Source organism: Lichenostomus cassidix, unplaced genomic scaffold (assembly GCF_008360975.1).
Source record: "Lichenostomus cassidix isolate B80296 unplaced genomic scaffold, HeHo_3.0 HiC_scaffold_33, whole genome shotgun sequence".
Lineage (NCBI taxonomy): Eukaryota > Metazoa > Chordata > Aves > Passeriformes > Meliphagidae > Lichenostomus > Lichenostomus cassidix.
In genome coordinates this window covers 4,024,980-4,044,626 of record NW_028147632.1, presented here as the reverse complement: position 1 = coordinate 4,044,626, position 19,647 = coordinate 4,024,980, and the positions used below count along the sequence as shown (strand labels likewise).

General features: G+C 42.8%; 1 protein-coding gene across 1 annotated transcript; it reads left to right on the top strand.

Moving 5' to 3' along the window:
- Positions 1 to 3,028: 3,028 nt before the first annotated feature.
- Positions 3,029 to 15,803, top strand: LOC146421600 (E3 ubiquitin-protein ligase TRIM39-like). Its single transcript, XM_085047276.1, has 7 exons — positions 3,029 to 3,512; positions 4,961 to 5,056; positions 7,633 to 7,863; positions 10,305 to 10,327; positions 11,246 to 11,346; positions 13,120 to 13,301; positions 15,426 to 15,803. The coding sequence occupies exons 1-7, from the start codon at positions 3,111 to 3,113 to the stop codon at positions 15,756 to 15,758; spliced, it is 1,368 nt and encodes a 455-aa protein (XP_084903402.1). The 5' UTR covers positions 3,029 to 3,110; the 3' UTR covers positions 15,759 to 15,803.
- The last annotated feature ends 3,844 nt before the right edge of the window (positions 15,804 to 19,647 follow it).

Sequence of the window (19,647 nt, the reverse complement as noted above, 5' to 3'; positions counted from 1 at the left end):
TGCTGGGGGGGAAAATAATCCTGGTTGGTAAAATAATCCTGGTGGCCAAAAATTGTTCTGGTGGGGAAAATCGTGCTGGTGGGGAAAAATTGTTCTGGTGGGGAAAATAGTCCTGGTGGCCAAAAATTGTTCTGGTGGCCAAACATTTTTCTGGTGGGGAAAAATGGTGCTGGTGGGGAAAAATAATCCTGGTGGCTAAAAATTGTCCTGGTGGTCAAAAATTTTCCTGGTGGCCAAAAATTGTTCTGGTGGGTAAAATAGTCCTGGTGGGTAAAAATAGTGCTGGTTGGTAAAATAGTCCTGGTGGCTAAAAATTGTTCTGGGGGGGAAAATAATCCTGGTGGCCAAAAATTGTTCTGGTGGGGAAAAATTCTTCTGGGGGGGAAAAATTGTTCTGGGGGGTGAAAATAATCCTGGTGAGTAAAAATTGTTCTGGTGGACAAAACCGTGTTGCTTATTTAGATTTTTAAGTGTTTAGATTTTTAAGTGTTGTTTCTTTAGATTTTTCAATTTAGATTTTTTTTTTATTTAGATTTTTTTAATTTCGATTTTGAAAAAGTTTTTCCCCCCCGAAGCTAGATTTTTTTTAAGTGTTGCTTTTTTTAAAGTGTTTAGATTTTTAAGCGTTGCTCCTTTAGATTTTTTAATTTAGATTTTTCATTTATATTTTTTAATTTAGATTTTTCATTTATATTTTTTATTTAGATTTTTCATTTAGATTTTTCATTTAGATTTTTTTATTTAGATTTTTTTAATTTCGATTTTGAAAAAGTTTTTCCCCCTGAAAAACAATTAACAAAAAAAAAAAAAAACCAAAAAAGCCAAAAAAAAGGTATTTTTGAGCACCAAACCTCCCCCAGGTTTCACTCTGAGTGTTCCGAGCGCCGGAAAAACCTGAATATTAAAAACGCAATTAACGGCTGGTGAGTTCTGGGTTGATTTCCTCCAAAAAAAAAATCATCATTTCTGTACCGACGAGTGTGTGAAAAATTCACGGATTTTCCGCGATTTTTTCCACGGAATTTCCGCTTTTTCCCGGGAATTTTCCACGCTGGTGGTCGGAGGGAAGAGAAAGAAAATGAAGATTTCTTGAGGAAAAAAAAAGAGAAAATGAAAATTTCTTGGAGGAAAAACAGAGAAAATGAAAATTTCTTGGGAGAAAAAACAAAAGAAAATGAAGATTTCTGGGGAGAAAAAAAAGAAAAAGAAGATTTCTGGGGAGAAAAAAAAAGAAAATGAAAAATTCTGGAGAAAAAAAGAGAAAATGAGAATTTCTTGGAAGAAAAAAGCGAATTAAAAGCAGGAAATTCTGCGGTGAGAGCCGAGCTGTGAGATTTCCTGCGTGAAAGGAGAAGTGAAAAGAACTAGAAAATTATTTCTGAATAAAAGTGTTTATTTCTGAATAAAATTATTTCTGCATAAAAGTATTTCTGAGTAAAAAAGTGTTTGTGAATAAAATCTAAATAAAAGTATTTCTGAATAAAATATTTGTGAATAAAAGTATTTCTGAATAAAAGTGTTTCTGATATTTCTGAATAAAAAATATTTCTGAATAAAAGTGTTTATTTCTGAATAAAAGTATTTCTGAATAAAATTCAACCTTACAAAAAACGATTACTTCTGAATAAAAGGTTTTTAAAAAACTCAATAAAACTTTCTAAAAATCTGAATAGAAGTGTTTCTGAATAAGGGATTATTATTAAATACTTAACATAATTAATATAATATAAAGTATTAAATAATTAATACATTAAATACGCATATACATTCAATTTATTATTGATATCAAAGCCGGTGCCAAACTCGGAGCCAAACAACCCAAATACGCAAATAAATTCAATTTCTCAATGAACAAATTCAATTTCTCAATAAATAAATTCAATTTCTCGATGAAAAATTTCAATTTCTCGATAAATAAATTCAATTTCTCAATGAATAAATTCAATTTCTCAATGAATAAATTCAATTTCTCAATAAATAAATTTATTTTCTCAATGAAAAATTTCAATTTCTCGATAAATAAATTCAATTTCTCGGCGGATAAACCCAATCGCGGCTGATCTCAGTTCTCACTTTCTCCTCCCCCGCGGCTGAGCCACCGGCAGGAAGCGGAGCAGCGCCGGGCAGAGAAACCGCGCTGTCCCCGAGCTGTCCCCGAGCTGTCCCCTCGCTGTCCCCGAGCTGTCCCCGAGCTGTCGCTGTGCCTGTCGCTGTGCCTGCCCGTGTTCTTGTCGCTGTCCCTGTCGCTGTAACTGTCCCCTTCCCTGTCCCCCTTGTCCCTATCTCTGTCGCTGTCCCTGTCCCTGTCGCCGTCGCTGTCCTTGTCCCCTCCCTGTCCCTGTCCCATCCTTCTCCCTATCGCTGTCCCTGTCTCTCTCCCTGTCCCTGTCCCCCCCCCCCACCACCCCCCCCCCCCCCCCCCCCCCCTGTCCCTATCCATCCCTGTCCCCTCCCTGTCCCTGTCGCTGTCTCTCTTCCTGTCCCTGTCCCCTCCCGGTCCCTGTCGCTGTCGCTGTCGCTGTCCCCTCCCTATCTCCTCCCTGTCCCCTTCCCTGTCCCCCTTGTCCCTGTCTCTGTCTCTGTCGCTGTCCCTCTCCCTGTCCCATCCCCCTCCTTGTCCCTGTGCCCTCCCTGTCCCCTCCCTGTCTCCTCCCTGTCCCTGTCCCCATCCCTGTCCCTGTCTCTCTTCCTGTCCCCTCCCTGTCTCCTCCCTGTCCCTGTCCCCATCCCTGTCCCTGTCTCTCTTCCTGTCCCCTCCCCGTCCCCATCGCTGTCGCTGTCCCCATCCCTCTCCTGTGTCTCTCCCTCTCCCTGTCCCCTCGCTGTCCCTGTCCCTGTCCCTGTCCCTGTCCCTGTCCCTGTCCCTGTCCCTCTCCCTCTCCCTGTCCCTCTCCCTGTCCCTGTTCCCTCCCTCTCCCTGTCCCCATCCCCGTCCCTGTCCCCATCCCCATCCCTCTCCCTGTCCCCTCGCTGTCCCTGTCCCTGTCCCCTCCCTGTCCCCACCCCTCTCCCTGTCCCCTCCCTGTCCCTGTCCCCTCCCTGTCCCTGTTCCTGTTCCCTCCCTGTCCCTGTCCCCATCCCTGTCCCCTCGCTGTCCCCTCGCTGTCGCCATGGCCGCGCCCACTCTCCGCTCGGCAGCCTCCTGTCCCCTGTGCGGTCACCTGTTCCGTGACCCGGTGTCCATCCCCTGCGGCCACCACTTCTGCCGCGCCTGCATCGAGCGCCGCTGGCACAGCTCCCTGGTGACCTTCTGCTGTCCCCAATGTCACCAAACCGCCCCGGAGCGCAGCCTGCGACCCAACCGCCAGCTGGCCGAGATCATCCGCGTCGCTCAGCGCCTCAGCCTGCGGGGGACAGCGGCGACAGGCGACAGGCTGTGCCCGCGACACGGCCAGCCGCTGAAGCTCTTCTGCGAGGAGGACGAGGTGGCGCTGTGTCGCGCGTGTCGCCAGTCCCCCGAGCACGGCGGGCACCGCGCTGTCCCCATCGAGGAGGCGGCGGAGGAGCGCAAGGTGGGTGTGCTGCCTTCAGCCCCGGGAGGAGGAGGAGGAGGAGGAGAGCAAGGTTGGTGTCCTTCCACCCAAAAAAAAAAAAAAAAAAAAGAGGATGAGGATGAGGAGAGCACAAGGTGGGTGTCCCTCCTTCATCCCTGAGGAGGAGGAGGAAGGTGGGAGAAGGAGGTGGAGGAGGAGGAGGAAGAGGAGGAGGAGGAGGAGGAGAAGAGGATGAAGAGGAGGATGAAGAGGAGGAGGAGGAGGAGAAGGAGAATGACGAGGAGGAGGATGAAGAAGAGGGTGATGAAGAGAATGAGAAGGAGGAGGAGCACAAGGCTGGTGTCCCTCCTTCATCCCGGAGTGTCCCTGAGGAGGAGGAAGATGGGAGGAGGAGGAGGAAGAGGAAGAGGAGGAAGAGGAGGAGGAGGAGGAAGAGGAGGAAGAGGAGGAGGAGGAGGAAGAGGAGGAGGAGAATGAGGAGGAGGAGGAGGAAGAGGAGGAGGAAGAGGGTGATGAAGAGAATGAGGAGGAGGAGGAGCACAAGGCTGGTGTCCCTCCTTCATCCCCATGTGTCCCTGAGGAGGAGGAAGGTGGGAGAAGGAGGAGGAAGAGGAGGAAGAGGAGGAAGAGGAGGAAGAGGAGGAAGAGGAGAAGAGGAGGAGGAGGAGGAGCACAAGGTTGGTGTCCTGCCTTCATCCCCGAGTGTCCCTGAGGATGAGGAGGAGGAGGATGAGGAAGAGGAAGAGGATGAGGAGGAGGAGGAGGAAGCCAGGTGAGAATTGTTTCCCTCGCAAACATCTGGATTTCCTCCTGTTCTCCTCCCTTTTGGGTCACAATCCTCACAAACATCTGGATTTCCTCACCTTCTCCTCACAAACATCCGGATTTCCTCCTGTTCTCCGCAAACATCTGGATTTCCTCACCTCCTCCTCATCCCTTTTGGGTCACAATCCTCACCAACATCTGGATTTCCTCCTGTCCTCACAAACATCTGGATTTCCTCACCTTCTCCTCACCCCTTTTGGGTCACAATCCTCACCAACATCTGGATTTCCTCCTGTTGTCTGCAAACATCTGGATTTCCTCACCTTCTCCTCACCCCTTTTGGGTCACAATCCTCACAAACATCTGGATTTCCTCCTGTTCTTCACGAACATCTGGATTTCCTCACCTTCTCCTCACCAACATCTGGATTTCCTCCTGTTCTCCGCAAACATCTGGATTTCCTCACCTCCTCCTCATCCCTTTTGGGTCACAATCCACCCCAACCCTCCAGATGGACCAAAAAACCCCAAAAAATATGTTTTTTCTCCTCTCAGGAGGAATTCCAAATCCACCCCAACCCTCCAGATGGACCAAAAACCCCCCAAAAAAATGATTTTTCTCCTCTCAGGAGGAATTCCAAATCCACCCCAGAGCTCCAGATGGATGAAAAAAAACCCAAAAAATATTTTTTTTCTCCTCAGGAGGAATTCCAAGCTCAAGCTCAGATGCTGAAGGAGAGGAGAGAAAAGCTGCTGGAGCTGAAAGCGGCAGAGGAAGGGAAAATCTTGGATTTGCTGGTGAGAAATTCTTCGGCAAAACTGGGAAAATTTTCGCTTTTCTCGCAGGAATTTTGCAGGAATTTCTCGCTGGTTTGCAAGCTAAATCTGGATTTCGCCAGGTTGTTGTGGGTTTTTTTCCTCCCTATAAATTCCTCCCTCGTTTTGCCTTTCCTTGATCTTTATCATTGAATAATCTGGGATTTATTTTGGTTTATTTTGGTGTATTTTGGTATAAATTTATGGGTTTATTTTGGTATAATTCATGGGTTTATTTTGGTATATTTTGGTATAATTTATGGGTTTGTTTTGGTTTATTTTGGTCTATTTTGGTATAATTCATGGGTTTATTTTGGTTTATTTTGGTATATTTTAAGGGTTTATTTTGATATATTTTGGTTTATTTTTATATAATTCATGGGTATATTTTGTATAATTCATGGGTTTATTTTGGTATATTTTGGTATAATTTATGGCTTCATTTTGGTATAATTTCAGTATAATTAATCAATTTATTTTGGTATATTTTGGTATAATTCTTGGGTTTATTTTGCTATATTTCAATATAAGTCATTTGTTTCTTTTCCACCTTCCCTCCTCTGAAACATTTCAGCTAAAAACTTCCCAGACCGTTTTAAAACACTTTCCCAGCAACCTTCACCTCCAAATAACCCCAAATTTTTATTTTTCTTAATCCCTAATTTTTCAAATTTTTCTTTTTTTAACTCCCTAATTTTTTAAAAAAATTTTTTCTCTTAATCCCTAATTTTTCCAAAAATTTTTTTCCTTAATCCCTAATTTTTCCAAAATTTTTTTCTTAATCCCTAATTTTTCCAAATTTTTTTTCTTAATCCTAATTTTTCCAAAAATTTTTTTTCTTAATCCCTAATTTTTCAAAACTTTTTTTTTCTTAATCCCTAATTTTGTTAAAAACTTTTTTTTCTTAATCCCTCATTGTTCCAAAATTTTTTTTTTCTTAATCCCTAATTTTTCCAAAAATTTTTTTTCTTAATCCCTAATTTTTCCAAAATTTCTTTTTCTTAATCCCTAATTTTTCAATTTTTTCTTTTTTTAACTCCCTAATTTTTTTTAAAAAAATTTTCTCTTAATCCCTAATTTTTCCAACATTTTTTTCTCAATTCCAAGGACTTTCTGCTGGCGATAAATCAAATTTCCCTCCCCAACCCCAAAAAATTTTTTCCTTAATCCCTAATTTTTCCAAAAATTTTCTTTTTCTTAATCCCTAATTTTTCCAATTTTTTTTCTTACTCCCTAATTTTTCCAAAAATTCTTTTTCTTAATCCCTAATTTTTCCAAAATTTTCTTTTCTTAATCCCTAATTTTTCCAAAATTTCTTTTTCTTAATCCCTAATTTTTCCAAAAATTTTTTTCTTAATCCCTAATTTTTCCAAAAATTTTTTTTTCTTAATCCCTAATTGTTCCAAAATTTTATTTTTCCTTAATCCCTAATTTTTCCAAATTTTTTTCTCTTAATCCCTAATTTTTCCAAAATTTCTTTTTCTTAATCCCTAATTTTTCCAAAAATTTTTTTCTTAATCCCTAATTTTTCCAAAAATTCTTTTTTCTTAATCCCTAATTTTTCCAAATTCTTTTTCTTAATCCCTAATTTTTCCAAATTTTTTTTCCTTAATCCCTAATTTTTCCAAAAATTTTTTTTCTTAATCCCTAATTTTTCCAAAATTTTTTTTCCTTAATCCCTAATTTTTCAAAAAATTTTCTTTTACTTAATCCTTAATTTTTCCAATTTTTTTTTCTCTTAATCCCTAATTTTTCCAAAATTTTCTTTTCTTAATCCCTAATTTTTCCAAAAATTTTTTTTTCTTAATCCCTAATTTTTCAAATTTTTCTTTTTTTAACTCCCTAATTTTTCCAACAATTTTTTCTCAATTCCAAGGACTTTCTGCTGGCGATAAATCAAATTTCCCTCCCCAACCCCAAAATATTTTTTCCTTAATCCCTATTTTTTCCAAAAATTTTCTTTTTCTTAATCCCTAATTTTTCCAAAAATTTTTTTTCTTACTCCCTAATTTTTCCAAAAATTTTTTTCCTTAATCCCTAATTTTTCCAAAAATTTTCTTTTTCTTAATCCTTAATTTTTCCAAAATTTTTTTTCTTAATCCCTAATTTTTCCAAAAATTTTTTTCCTTAATCCCTAATTTTTCCAAAAATTTTTTTCCTTAATCCCTAATTTTTCCAAAAATTTTTTTTTCTTAATCCCTAATTTTTCAAATTTTTCTTTTTTTAACTCCCTAATTTTTCCAACAATTTTTTCTCAATTCCAAGGACTTTCTGCTGGCGATAAATCAAATTTCCCTCCCCAACCCCAAAATATTTTTTCCTTAATCCCTAATTTTTCCAAAAATTTTCTTTTCCTTAATCCCTAATTTTTCCAAAAATTTTTTTCTTAATCCCTAATTTTTCCAAAATTTTTTTTTCCTTAATCCCTAATTTTTCCAAAAATTTTTTTTCTTACTCCCTAATTTTTCTAACATTTTTTTTCTCAATTCCAAGGACTTTCTGGCGACGATAAATCAAATTTCCCTCCCTATTCCCCAAATTTCCCATCCCCCTCGCAGGACAAGCTGGACGAGGAGCGGCAGAAAATTCTCTCCCAACTCCAGGAGCTCCACCAACTCCTGGAAAAACAGGAAAATCTCCTCCTGGAGCGACTGGGAAAGCTGGAGAAGAAAATCCTACAAAAGCAGGAGGAGAACATCAGCAGGATCTCGGAGCAGATCTCCTCCGTGGGACAGAAAATCCGGGAGGTGGAGGAGAAATGTCAGCAGCCTGCCTGGGAAATCCTGCAGGTGAGACCCCAAAATCCTGGGAAATCCTGCAGGTGAGACCCCAAAATCCGGCAGGTGAGACCCCAAAATCCGGCAGGTGAGACCCCAAAATCCTGGGAAATCCTGCAGGTGAGACCCCAAAATCCGGCAGGTGAGACCCCAAAATCCTGGGAAATCCTGCAGGTGAGACCCCAAAATCCTGGGAAATCCTGCAGGTGAGATCCCAAAATCCTGCAGGTGAGATCCCAAAATCCTGCAGGTGAGATCCCAAAATCCTGCCAGGGAAATCCTGCAGGTGAGACCCCAAAATCCTGGGAAACCCTGCAGGTGAGACCCCAAAATCCTGCAGGTGAGACCCCAAAATCCTGGGAAACCCTGCAGGTGAGACCCCAAAATCCTGCAGGTGAGACCCCAAAATCCTGGGAAACCCTGCAGGTGAGACCCCAAAATCCTGCAGGTGAGACCCCAAAATCCTGCCTGGGAAATCCTGCAGGTGAGACCCCAAAATCCTGGGAAAAACTCAGGAAAAACCTTCAGGATCCTAAATAGAATCCTAAAGAGAATTCCAGGATTTTGGTTTGGGGTAGGAATCCAAAATCCTGCAGGTGAGACCCCAAAATCCTGGGAAATCCTGCAGGTGAGACCCCAAAATCCTGCAGGTGAGACCCCAAAATCCTGCCTGGGAAATCCTGCAGGTGAGACCCCAAAATCCTGGGAAAAAACTCAGGAAAAACCTTCAGGATCCTAAATAGAATCCTAAAGAGAATTTCAGGATTTTGGTTTGGGTAGGAATCCCAAATTCTCCATAAAAAATGGGATGTTGTGGATCATTCCTTCCTGGGAAATCCTGCAGGTGAGACCCCAAAATCCTGGGGAAAAAACTCAGGAAAAACCTTCAGGATCCTAAATAAAATCCCAGGATTTTGGTTTGGGGTAGGAATCCCAAATCCTGCAGGTTTGACCCCAAAATCCTGGGAAAAAACTCAGGAAAACCTTCACAATCCTAAATAGAATCCTAAAGAGAATTCCAGGATTTTTGTTGGGGTAGGAATCCCAAATTTTCCAATCCCTGTCCAATTTTCAGATATAAAAATTTCTAAAAAACTTTTATTTTTCCCCTAAATTATGCCATTTAATGCCCATAAAATCATCCCAGCTGTACACCAGAATCCTTGGAAAATTCTCAGGAAAAACCTTCAGGATCCTAAAGAGAATCCTAAAGAGAATTCCAGGATGGTGGTTTGGGGTGGGAATCCCAAATCCTGCAGGTGAGACCCCAAAATCCTGGGAAAAAACTCAGAAAAAACCTTCAGGATCCTAAATAAAATCCCAGGATTTTGGTTTGGGGTAGGAATCCCAAATCCTGCAGGTGAGACCCCAAAATCCTGCAGGTGAGACCCCAAAATCTTGGAAAAAAGTCAGGAAAAACCTTCAGGATCCTAAATAGAATCCTAAAGAGAATTTCAGGATTTTTGTTGGGTAGGAATCCCAAATTCTCCAATCCCTGTCCAATTTTCGGATATAAAAACTTCTAAAAATCATATTTTTTCCCCCAAATTATTCCATTTTATTCCCATAAAATCATCCCAGCTGTACACCAGAATCCTTGGAAAAAACTCAGGAAAAACCTTCAGGATCCTAAAGAGAATCAATATTCAAATATCAAAAAATCCAAACATCCAATTGTCTAAAAATTCAAATATCAAAAATTCCAAACATTCGAATGTCTAAATATTCAAATATCCAAACATTCAAATATCCAAAAATCCAAACATTGAAATGTTTAAATATTCAAATATCAAAAAATCTATACAACCAAATATTCAAATATTCAAATATCCAAAAATCCAAACATCCAATTGTCTAAATATTCAAATAACTAAATATTCAAATATCAAAAAATCCAAATATCCAAATATCTAAATATTCAAATATCCAAAAATCCAAACATCCAAATGTCTAAATATTCAAATATCAAAAAACCCAAACATTCAAATGTCTCAATATTCAAATACCAAAAAATCCAAACACTTGAATGTCTAAATATTCAAATATCAAAAAACCCAAACATCCAAATATCTAAATATTCAAATACCAAAAAATCCAAATATCCAAATATCAAAAAATCCAAACATTCAAATGTCAAAATATTCAAATACCAAAAAATCCAAACATTTGAATGTCTAAGTATTCAAATATCCAAAAATCCAAATGTCTCAATATTCAAAAATCAAAAAATTCCAAACATTCAATTGTCTAAATATTCAAATAGCAAAAAAACCAAACATTCAAATGTCAAAATATTCAAATGTCAAAATATTCAAATGTCTAAATATTCAAATACTCATGACCTCATCTGAAATCTCTCATTATTTGGGGTAATTTTGGGTAATTTTGGGTAATTTAGGGTAATTTTGGGTAATTTAGGGTAATTTATATTTTTCTCTCTCTCTCCCCTGCAGGACAGCAGAGACACCCTGAGCAGGTTTGTGCCAAAAATGTTAAATTCTGAGGGAATTCTCCAATTTTTAACATCCAAAAATGGTAAATTCTGAGGGAATTTTCCACCTTTTAACATCCAAAAATGGTAAATTCTGAGGGAATCCTCCAATTTTTAACATCCAAAAATGTTAGATTCTAAGGGAATTTTCCAATTTTTAACGTCCAAAAATGTTAAATTCTAAGGGAATCCTCCATCCCAAAAAATTCCTGAATATCCCAAAAAAATTCCTGTAATCCCAAGAAATTCCTGTAATCCCAAAAAATTCCTGTAGATCCCAAAATATTCCTGCAGATCCCAAAAAACTCCTGAATATCCAAAATAATTCCTGTAATCCCAAAAAATTCCTGAATATCCCAAAATATTCCTGTAGATCCCAAAATACTCCTGTAGATCCCAAAAAAATTCCTGCAGATCCCAAAAAACTCCTGAATATCCAAAAAAAATTCCTGTAGATCCCAAAATATTCCTGTAGATCCCAAAAAAATCCTGAATATCCCAAAAAATTTCTGCAGATCCCAAAAAATTCCTGCAGATCCCAAAAAACTCCTGAATATCCCAAAAAATTCCTGCAGATCCCAAAAAATTCCTGTAGATCCCAAAAAATTCCTGAATATCCAAAAAAATTCCTGAATATCCCAAAAAAATTCCTGTAATCCCAAAAAATTCCTGCAGATCCCAAAAAACTCCTGAATATCCAAAAAAATTCCTACAGATCCCAAAATATTCCCGCAGACACCAAAACCCAGAAGGAATAAATTACAAATCTGTGGAAATTTGGGATATTTTGGGTCGGAATTGACTTTTCAAGCCACTCCAGTCCCACCATTCCATATTTCAACTTTTCCGGAAGAAATGAAATAATTTTTTTCCAGGAGAAAATATTTTTCTTTTTTTTTCCAGGCTGGAGGAGCAAAATTCCCCGGAGCAGGAGGTGACAGCAGGAGCCACAGGGATGTCCCCAAAAATTGTCACCTTCAAGGAGGCGCTGGAGGAGTTCCGAGGTGTGGATTTCACCTCCAGAAATCACCCAAAATTGGGGGAAAATCCCAAATATTTCCACGCGGTGGGAAAACTGAGGAAAGCCGTGGGGCAGCAGGGAAAATTCACCACATTTCTCCTTTTTGGTCCCAAAATTTTTTGGTTCAAAATTTTTGGGTCCAAAATTTTTGGTCTGAAAATTTTTGGCTCCAAAATTTTTTGTCCAAAATTTTTGGCTCCAAAATTTTTGGTCCCAAAATTTTTGCTCCAAAAGTTTTGGTCTGAAAATTTTTGGTCCCAAATTTTTTGTCCAAATTTTTTGGTCTGAAAATTTTTGGTCCCAAATTTTTGGTCCCAAAGTTTTAGTCCAAAAGTTTTGGTCCAAATTTTTGGTCCCAAAATTTTTGGTCTGAAAATTTTTGGTCCAAAATTTTTTATCCCAAATTTTTGGTCCAAAATTTTTTGGTCTGAAAATTTTTGGTCTGAAAATTTTTTGGACCGAAAATTTTTTGTCCAAAATTTTTGGCTCCAAAATTTTTGGTCCGAAAATTTTTGGTCCCAAATTTTTGGTCCCAAATTTTTTGGTCTGAAAATTTTTGGTCCCAAATTTTTTGGTCCCAAAATTTTTGGTCCAAAATTTTTTGGTTCAAAATTTTTTGGTCCCAAAACTTTTGCTCCAAAATTTTTAGTCCAAAATTTTTGGTCCCAAATTTTTTGGTCCAAAATTTTTTGGTCTGAAAATTTTTGTTCCCAAATTTTTGGTCCAAAATTTCTGCTCTGAGATAAATTTTATTTGTTGGTTTTCCCACATAAAGCCAATCCCAAAATGATACAAAACCAACCCCAAAATGGGACAAATCCAACCCAAAATGGGACAAACTCAACCCCAAAATGGGGTAAACCCAACCCAACCCAAAATTGGACAAACCCCAAAAATGGGACAAACCCAAAATGGGACAAACTCAACCCAACTACTAAATGGGACAAACCCCAAAGATGGGATAAACCCCAAAATGGGATAAACCCCAAAATGGGACAAAGGCAAGCCAAAATGGAACAAATCCAACCCCAAAATGGGACAAACCCCAAAGATGGGATCAACCCCAAAACGGGATAAACCCAACCCAACCCCAAAATGGGATAAACCCAACCCAAAATGGAACAAACCCCAAAAATGGGACAAACCCCAAAATGGGACAAACTCAACCCCAAAATGCAACAAACCCAACCCAAAATAGGACAAACCCAATCCCAAAGATGGAACAAACCCCAAAGATGGGATAAACCCCAAAATGAGATAAACCCAAAAATGGGACAAACTCAACCCCAAAATGGGACAAACCCAACCCAAAATGAGATAAACCCAACCCAACCCCAAAATGGGATAAACCCCAAAATGGGACAAACCCAACCCCAAAACAGGACAAACCTAACCCAAAATGGGACAACCTCAACCCCAAAATGGGACAAACCAACCCAAAAGATGGAACAAACCCCAAAGATGGGATAAACCCCAAAATGGGACAAACCCAATCCAACCCCAAAACAGACCAAACCCAACCCCAAAATGGGACAAACCCAACCCAAAATGAGACAAACCCAACCCAAAATAGGACAAACCAAACCCAAAACACGACAAACCCAACCCAAAATAAGACAAACTCAACCCCAAAATTGGACAAACCCAACCCCAAAATGGAACAAACCCCAAAAATGGAACAAACCCAAAACAGGACAACCCCAACCCCAAACCCCCCTTGGACTGACCCCACACCTGACCCCATTGTCCCCCGCAGTGAGCCTGACGCTGGACCCCGACACTGCCCACCCGCGGCTCGCGCTGTCCGCGGACGGCAGGAGTGTCCGGTGGATGGACACTCGCCGGACAGTCCCCGACCACCCCAAACGCTTCGACTCGTCGCGCTGCGTCCTGAGCCGGCGGGGATTCACCTCCGGCCGCCACTGCTGGGAGGTGAAGGTGAGTTTGGGGTCGATTTGGGGTCTCAGGGATTTGGGGTTGGTGTAAAATCCCATTTGTTGGGAAGAAAAAGTCTTTTTTTATAGTGTTACGAAGTTTACGAAATCTTGGTTATGCGTTTTATTTTCCTGATGTTTTTCTTTTCTTTATTTTTCTTTCTGGGTTTTTTTTGGGGGGTTGGGTTTGTCCCATTTTGGGGTTTGTCCCATTTTGGGTTGGGTTTGTCCCATTTTGGGGTTTGTCCCGTTTGGGGTTGGGTTTGTCCCATTTTGGGTTGGGTTTGTCCCATTTGGGGTTTGTCCCATTTTGGGGTTTATCCCATTTTGGGTTGGGTTTGTCCCATTTTGGGGTTTGGGGTTTATCCCATTTGGGGTTGGGTTTATCCCATTTGGGGTTGGGTTTGTCCCATTTGGGGTTGGATTTATCCTATTTTTGGGGTTGGGTTTGTCCTATTTTGGGTTGGGGTTATCCCATTTTGGGGTTGGGGTTTATCCCATTTTAGGATTGGCTTTATCCCATTTGGGATTGGCTTTATCCCATTTTTGGGATTGGGTTTATCCCATTTTAGGATTGGGGTTTGTCCCATTTGGGGTGGGTTTGTCCCATCTTTGGGTTTATCCCATTTTTAGGATTAGCTTTATCCCATTTTTGGGATTGGGGTTTATCCCATTTTTGGGGTTAGTTTTATCCCATTTAGGATTACCTTTCCCCCATTTTCGGGATTAGTTTTATCCCATTTTTGGGGTTAGTTTTGTCCCATTTAGGATTACCTTTCCCCCATTTTTGGGATTAGGTTTATCCCATTTTTAGGATTGGCTTTATCCCATTTTGGGATTGGATTTATCCCATTTAGGATCACCTTTACCCCATTTTTAGGATTAGTTTTATCCCATTTTGGGATTAGTTTTATCCCATTTAGGATTACCTTTCCCCCATTTTTGGGATTGGGGTTTATCCCATTTTGGGATTGGATTTATCCCATTTAGGATCACCTTGACCCCATTTTTGGGATTCGCTTTATCCCATTTTTGGGATTGGCTTTATTGCATTTTTGGATTACCTTTACCCCATTTTTGGGATTAGTTTTATCCCATTTTAGGATTACCTTTACCCCATTTTTGGGGTTAGTTTTATCCCATTTTGGGGTTAGTTTTATCCCATTTAGGATTACCTTTACCCCATTTTTGGGATTGGATTTATCCCATTTTGGGATTGGATTTATCCCATTTAGGATCACCTTTACCCCATTTTTGGGATTGGGATTTATCCCATTTTTGGGGTTAGTTTTATCCCATTTAGGATTACCTTTCCCCCATTTTCGGGATTAGTTTTATCCCATTTTTGGAGTTAGTTTTGTCCCATTTAGGATTGGCTTTATCCCATTTTAGGATTACCTTTATCCCATTTTGGGATTAGGTTTGGCTTTACCCCATTTAGGATCACCTTTCCCCCATTTTTGGGATTACCTTTACCCCATTTAGGATCACCTTTCCCCCATTTTTGGGGTTAGTTTTACCCCATTTAGGATCACCTTTCCCCCATTTTTGGGATTACCTTTACCCCATTTTAGGATCACCTTTCCCCCATTTTTGGGATCACCTTTACCCCATTTACGATCACCTTTCCCCCATTTTTGGGATTACTTTTACCCCATTTACGATCACCTTTCCCCCATTTTTGGGATCACCTTTACCCCATTTAGGATCACCTTTCCCCCATTTTTGGGGTTAGTTTTACCCCATTTAGGATCACCTTTCCCCCATTTTTGGGATTACCTTTACCCCATTTTAGGATCACCTTTCCCCCATTTTTGGGATCACCTTTACCCCATTTACGATCACCTTTCCCCCATTTTTGGGATTACTTTTACCCCATTTACGATCACCTTTCCCCCATTTTTGGGATCACCTTTACCCCATTTAGGATCACCTTTCCCCCATTTTTGGGATTAGTTTTATCCCATTTTAGGATCACCTTTCCCCCATTTTTGGGATTAGTTTTATCCCATTTTAGGATCACCTTTCCCCCATTTTTGGGATTAGTTTTATCCCATTTTAGGATCACCTTTCCCCCATTTTCGGCACCACACCTCTCCCCCCATCACCATCACCCCAAACCCCGCAGGTGGTCAGCGGCGCCGCCTGGGCCATCGGCGTGGCCAGAGCCTCCGTCCGCCGGAAAGGCCGAGTCGCCGTCCAGCCGGCCGCGGGCATTTGGGCAGTTGGGCAGTGCGGGGCTCAGTGCCAGGCGCTCACCTCGCCCCCCACGCCGATCCCGCTGCCCCAAACCCCGCAGGTGATCGGGGTTTACCTGGATTACGGGGCAGGTAGGGTGGCGTTTTGGGATCCCCAGAGGGAAATCCCGATGTTCTCGTTCCCCGCGGCGTCCTTCGGAGGGGAGGAGGTGATGCCACTGCTGTGTCTGGGCAGGGATTGTCACCTCACCTTGTCCCCGTGACCTCCAGGTGGGTGATCACCTGGGTGATCACCTGGGTGGAAATTCCCTTTTCTCCATCATTGTTATTTCAAATAAAATGATTTTTCAAATGCAGAATTATTATTTTGAATTTTTTTCATCATTGACCCAAAACTCTCAATGAGGATGGATGGAAAAATCCTTTAAAATTGGGGAAAAACTCTTAAAAAATGGGAAAAAAACCCTTGAAAATGGGAAAAATGGATGGAAAGAAACCTTGAAAACTGGGGAAAAAAACCCTTAAAAACTGGGGAAAAAACCCTTGAAAATTGGGAAAAAAACCCTTAAAAATTGGGGGAAAACCCTCAAAAATTGGGGGAAAAAAACCTGAAAATTGGGGGAAAACTCTTAAAAATTGGGAAAAAAAACCCTTAAAATTGGGGAAAAAAAACCTTTAAAAATGGGAAAAAACCCTTAAAAACTGATGTCCTTCGGAGGGGAGGAGGTGATGCCACTGCTGTGCCTGGGCAGGGATTGTCACCTCACCCTGTCCCCGTGAGCCCCTGGCTCACCTGGGTGATCACCTGGGTGCCTCACCTGGCGGGGAAATTCTCCTTTCTCCATCATTGTTATTTCAAATAAAATGATTTTTTAAATGCAGAATTATTTTGGGTCAGTGGCCAAAAACTCTCAATGAGGATGGATGGAAAAAAACCTTGAAAATTGGGAAAAAACTCTTAAAAATTGGGAAAAATGGATGAAAAAATGCTTAAAAACTGGGGAAAAACTTTGAAAATTGGGGGAAAATACTTAAAAATTGGGGGGAAAATGGATGAAAAAACCACTTGAAAACTGGGGAAAAACCCATAAAAATTGGGGGAAAAACCCTTGAAAACTGGGGGAAAAACTTTTAAATATTAGGGAAAATGGTGTAAAAATTGGGGAAAATTGCTAAAAAACCCTTAAAAATTGGGAAAAAAACCCTTGAAACTTGGGGAAAAACTCTTAAAAATTGGGGGAAAAAAACCTTGAAAACTGGGAAAAAAACCCTTGAAAATTGGGGAAAAAACCCTTGAAAATTGGGGAAAAAAACCTTGAAAATTGGGGAAAAAACCCTTGAAAATTGGGGAAAAAACCCTTGAAAATTGGGGGAAAAACCATTAAAAATTGGGAAAAAACCCTTAAAATCTGGGAAAAATTGATTTAAAAAACGCTTAAAAATTGGGAAAAATGGATGAAAAAAACCGCTTAAAAATTGGGAAAAACGGACCAAAAAACCACAAAAAATGGGAGAAAAACCCCAAACCTCCCCGAAATCAACAAACACCACAACGCCATCAGTGAAAAAAAAACCACCTGTAATTATCATTCCAAATCTTCCAACCGTCCCACCAGACCCAAAACCCCCCAAAACCACCCCAAAAAACCACTCAGCAAGGCTGACTAGGATAAGCCCAGAGCGGCAGCAACGCCGCGGCGACCCCAGAAGTGACCCCAGCAGTGACCCCAGGGGTGACCCCAGCGGCGACCCCAGCACCACCACTGACCCCAGCAGTGGCCAAAGTGGCCGAATTGCCCGAAATTCCCCCGGAGTGAGTCCTGAGGTGCCGCTTGTGGTGCGAGCTCCTGCTGAAGCTCTTCCCGCACACCCCGCAGCTGTAGGGCTTCTCGCCGGTGTGCGTCCGGCGGTGTTGGGTCAGCGTGGACTTGTCCGTGAACTTCTTCCCGCAGTCGCCGCAGCCGTAGGGCTTCTCGCCGGTGTGGATGCGGCGGTGCCGGATCAGGTTGGAGCTCACGTTGAACTTCTTCCCGCAAACCCCGCAGCTGTAGGGTTTCTCCCCCGTGTGGATCCGGAGGTGCTTGACCAGGTCGGAGGACTGGCCGAAGCTCTGCCAGCACTCGCCGCAGGTGTTGGGGACGCCGAGGGTCATCTTGGGGACGGCGCGGCCGCTCTGGCCGCCGCCTCGGCCGCCCCGGCGGCGTTTCGGGGTGGGTTTGGGTTTGGTCAGTGGTGTGGTGGTGGTGGTCAAGGTTTTCCCGCAGTCCACGCATTTTTGGGGTCGGCGGGAGGGCGGGGCGGGTGTGGTCAGCGAGCGGCCGCAGTCGCGGCAGCCGAGGGCCGGAGCGGCGTGGGAACGGCGGTGAGTGACCAGGTGGGAGCTCTGGAGGAAGGTTTGGCCGCAGTCCTGGCAGGTGAAGGGGTGGTGGTCAGCGGGGTGGTCATCGCTGTGGTCCTGGTGGTCATCTGTGTGGTCTTGGTGGTCATCATCATGGTTCACCCTTTGGTCATCAGCAGCGTTGAGTCTTTGGCCATCATTGCCTCTTTGGCCATCGCTGACCCTTTGGCCATCGCCAATGTTGCCTTGACCATCACCACAATCCCACTGACCACTGCCATGGTCCTGCTGACCACCACGGTCCAACTGACCACCACCACAATCCCTCTGACCACCACGATTTCGTTGACCACCACGATTCCGCTGACCGCCGTGATGATCCCGCTGACCACCGCAGTCCCGCTGACCACTGCAGTCCCGCTGACCACCGTGACTCCGCTGACCGCCGTGATGATTCCGCTGACCGCGACTCCTCTGGCCGCCGTGATGATCCCGTTGACCACCACCCTGACCCCGATGACCACCGCGGCTCTGCTGACCGCCGTCACAGTCTCGTTGACCACCGTGGTCCAACTGACCGCCGCCACGATCCCTTTGACCACCACAATCCCACTGACCGCCACCACCCTCCCGCCATGCCACGCCACCCCGCTGACCACCATGGTCCAACTGACCACTACCGTCCAACTGACCACCCCGATGACCCTTCCGGTGCTCCTCCAGCGCCCCCTGGTGGACGAAGCTCTTCCCGCACTCCACGCAGATATTGGGGTGCTCGGCCGCCCCTCCCCCCCTCACCGCCTTCGTCTCCTTCCTCTTCCTCCCCCCTCGACCTCTGACCACTTCCGGGTGTCCTGGGGGCTCCGGGGGTCCCTCGGAGTGACCGCTGACCCCTTGGGGGGTCACTGCCCGGCAGCGTTTGGGTGACATGCAGACCAAGGGAAGGGGTTGGGTCTGAAATTTTGGGGTTTTGAGATCCCCAAATCTCCCCCAAAATCGATTTCAGACCCCCCCAACTTCACCTCAAATTTTGCCTCGATTTCTCCCCAATTTCTCCTCAATTTCCCCCGAATTTCACCCCAAATTTTGCCTCAATTTCCCCCCAATTTCATCCCAGCTTCCCCCAGTTTTGTCCTAATTTCACCCCAATTTTGCCCCAATTTTCTCCAAGTTCACCCCAATTTCTCCTTAATTTGACCCCAACTTGGTCACAGTTTCGCCCCAATTTTGCCCCAATTTCTCCTCAATTTCGCCCCAATTTCCCCCAGTTTTGCCCTAATTTCACTCCAATTTTGCCCCAATTTTGCCCTAATTTCACCCCAATTTTGCCCCAATTTTCTCCAATTTCACTCCAATTTCTCCTCAATTTGACCCCAACTCGGCCACAGTTTCGCCTCAATTTCCCCCAATTCTGCCCCAAATTCAGCCCAATTTTGCCCCAATTTCGCCCCAATTTCTCCTCAATTTTGTCCCAATTTCTCCGCAATTTGACCCAAATTTCCCCTCAATTCCTCCCCAGTTTCCTCTAACTTCACCCAAATTTCCCCTCAATTTCTCCCCAATTTCCTCCAATTTCACCCCAATTTCACCCCAATTTTACCTCAATTTCCCCACAATTTCCCCCCAATTTGACCCAAATTTCACCCCAAAAACAATTCCCGACCCCCCACTTTCATCCCAATTTCTCCCCAAATCCCCCAAATTTTTGGGCTCCCGCGACGCCCAAATCTCCCCCAAAAACCTTTTCCCCCCGAATTTTTTGGGGGTCCTGCGACCCTCAGGATTACCCCAAAATCCCTTCCTCCCCCTCCTCC

Bases quoted from the DNA above. Each gene is read 5' to 3' on its own strand.
- LOC146421600 (XM_085047276.1), top strand. From the start codon at position 3,111: ATGGCCGCGCCCACTCTCCGCTCGGCAGCCTCCTGTCCCCTGTGCGGT. The intron at 11,347-13,119 runs GTGTGGATTTCA...TGTCCCCCGCAG, and splicing joins GGCGCTGGAGGAGTTCCGAG to TGAGCCTGACGCTGGACCCC. The intron at 13,302-15,425 runs GTGAGTTTGGGG...CAAACCCCGCAG, and splicing joins GCCACTGCTGGGAGGTGAAG to GTGGTCAGCGGCGCCGCCTG.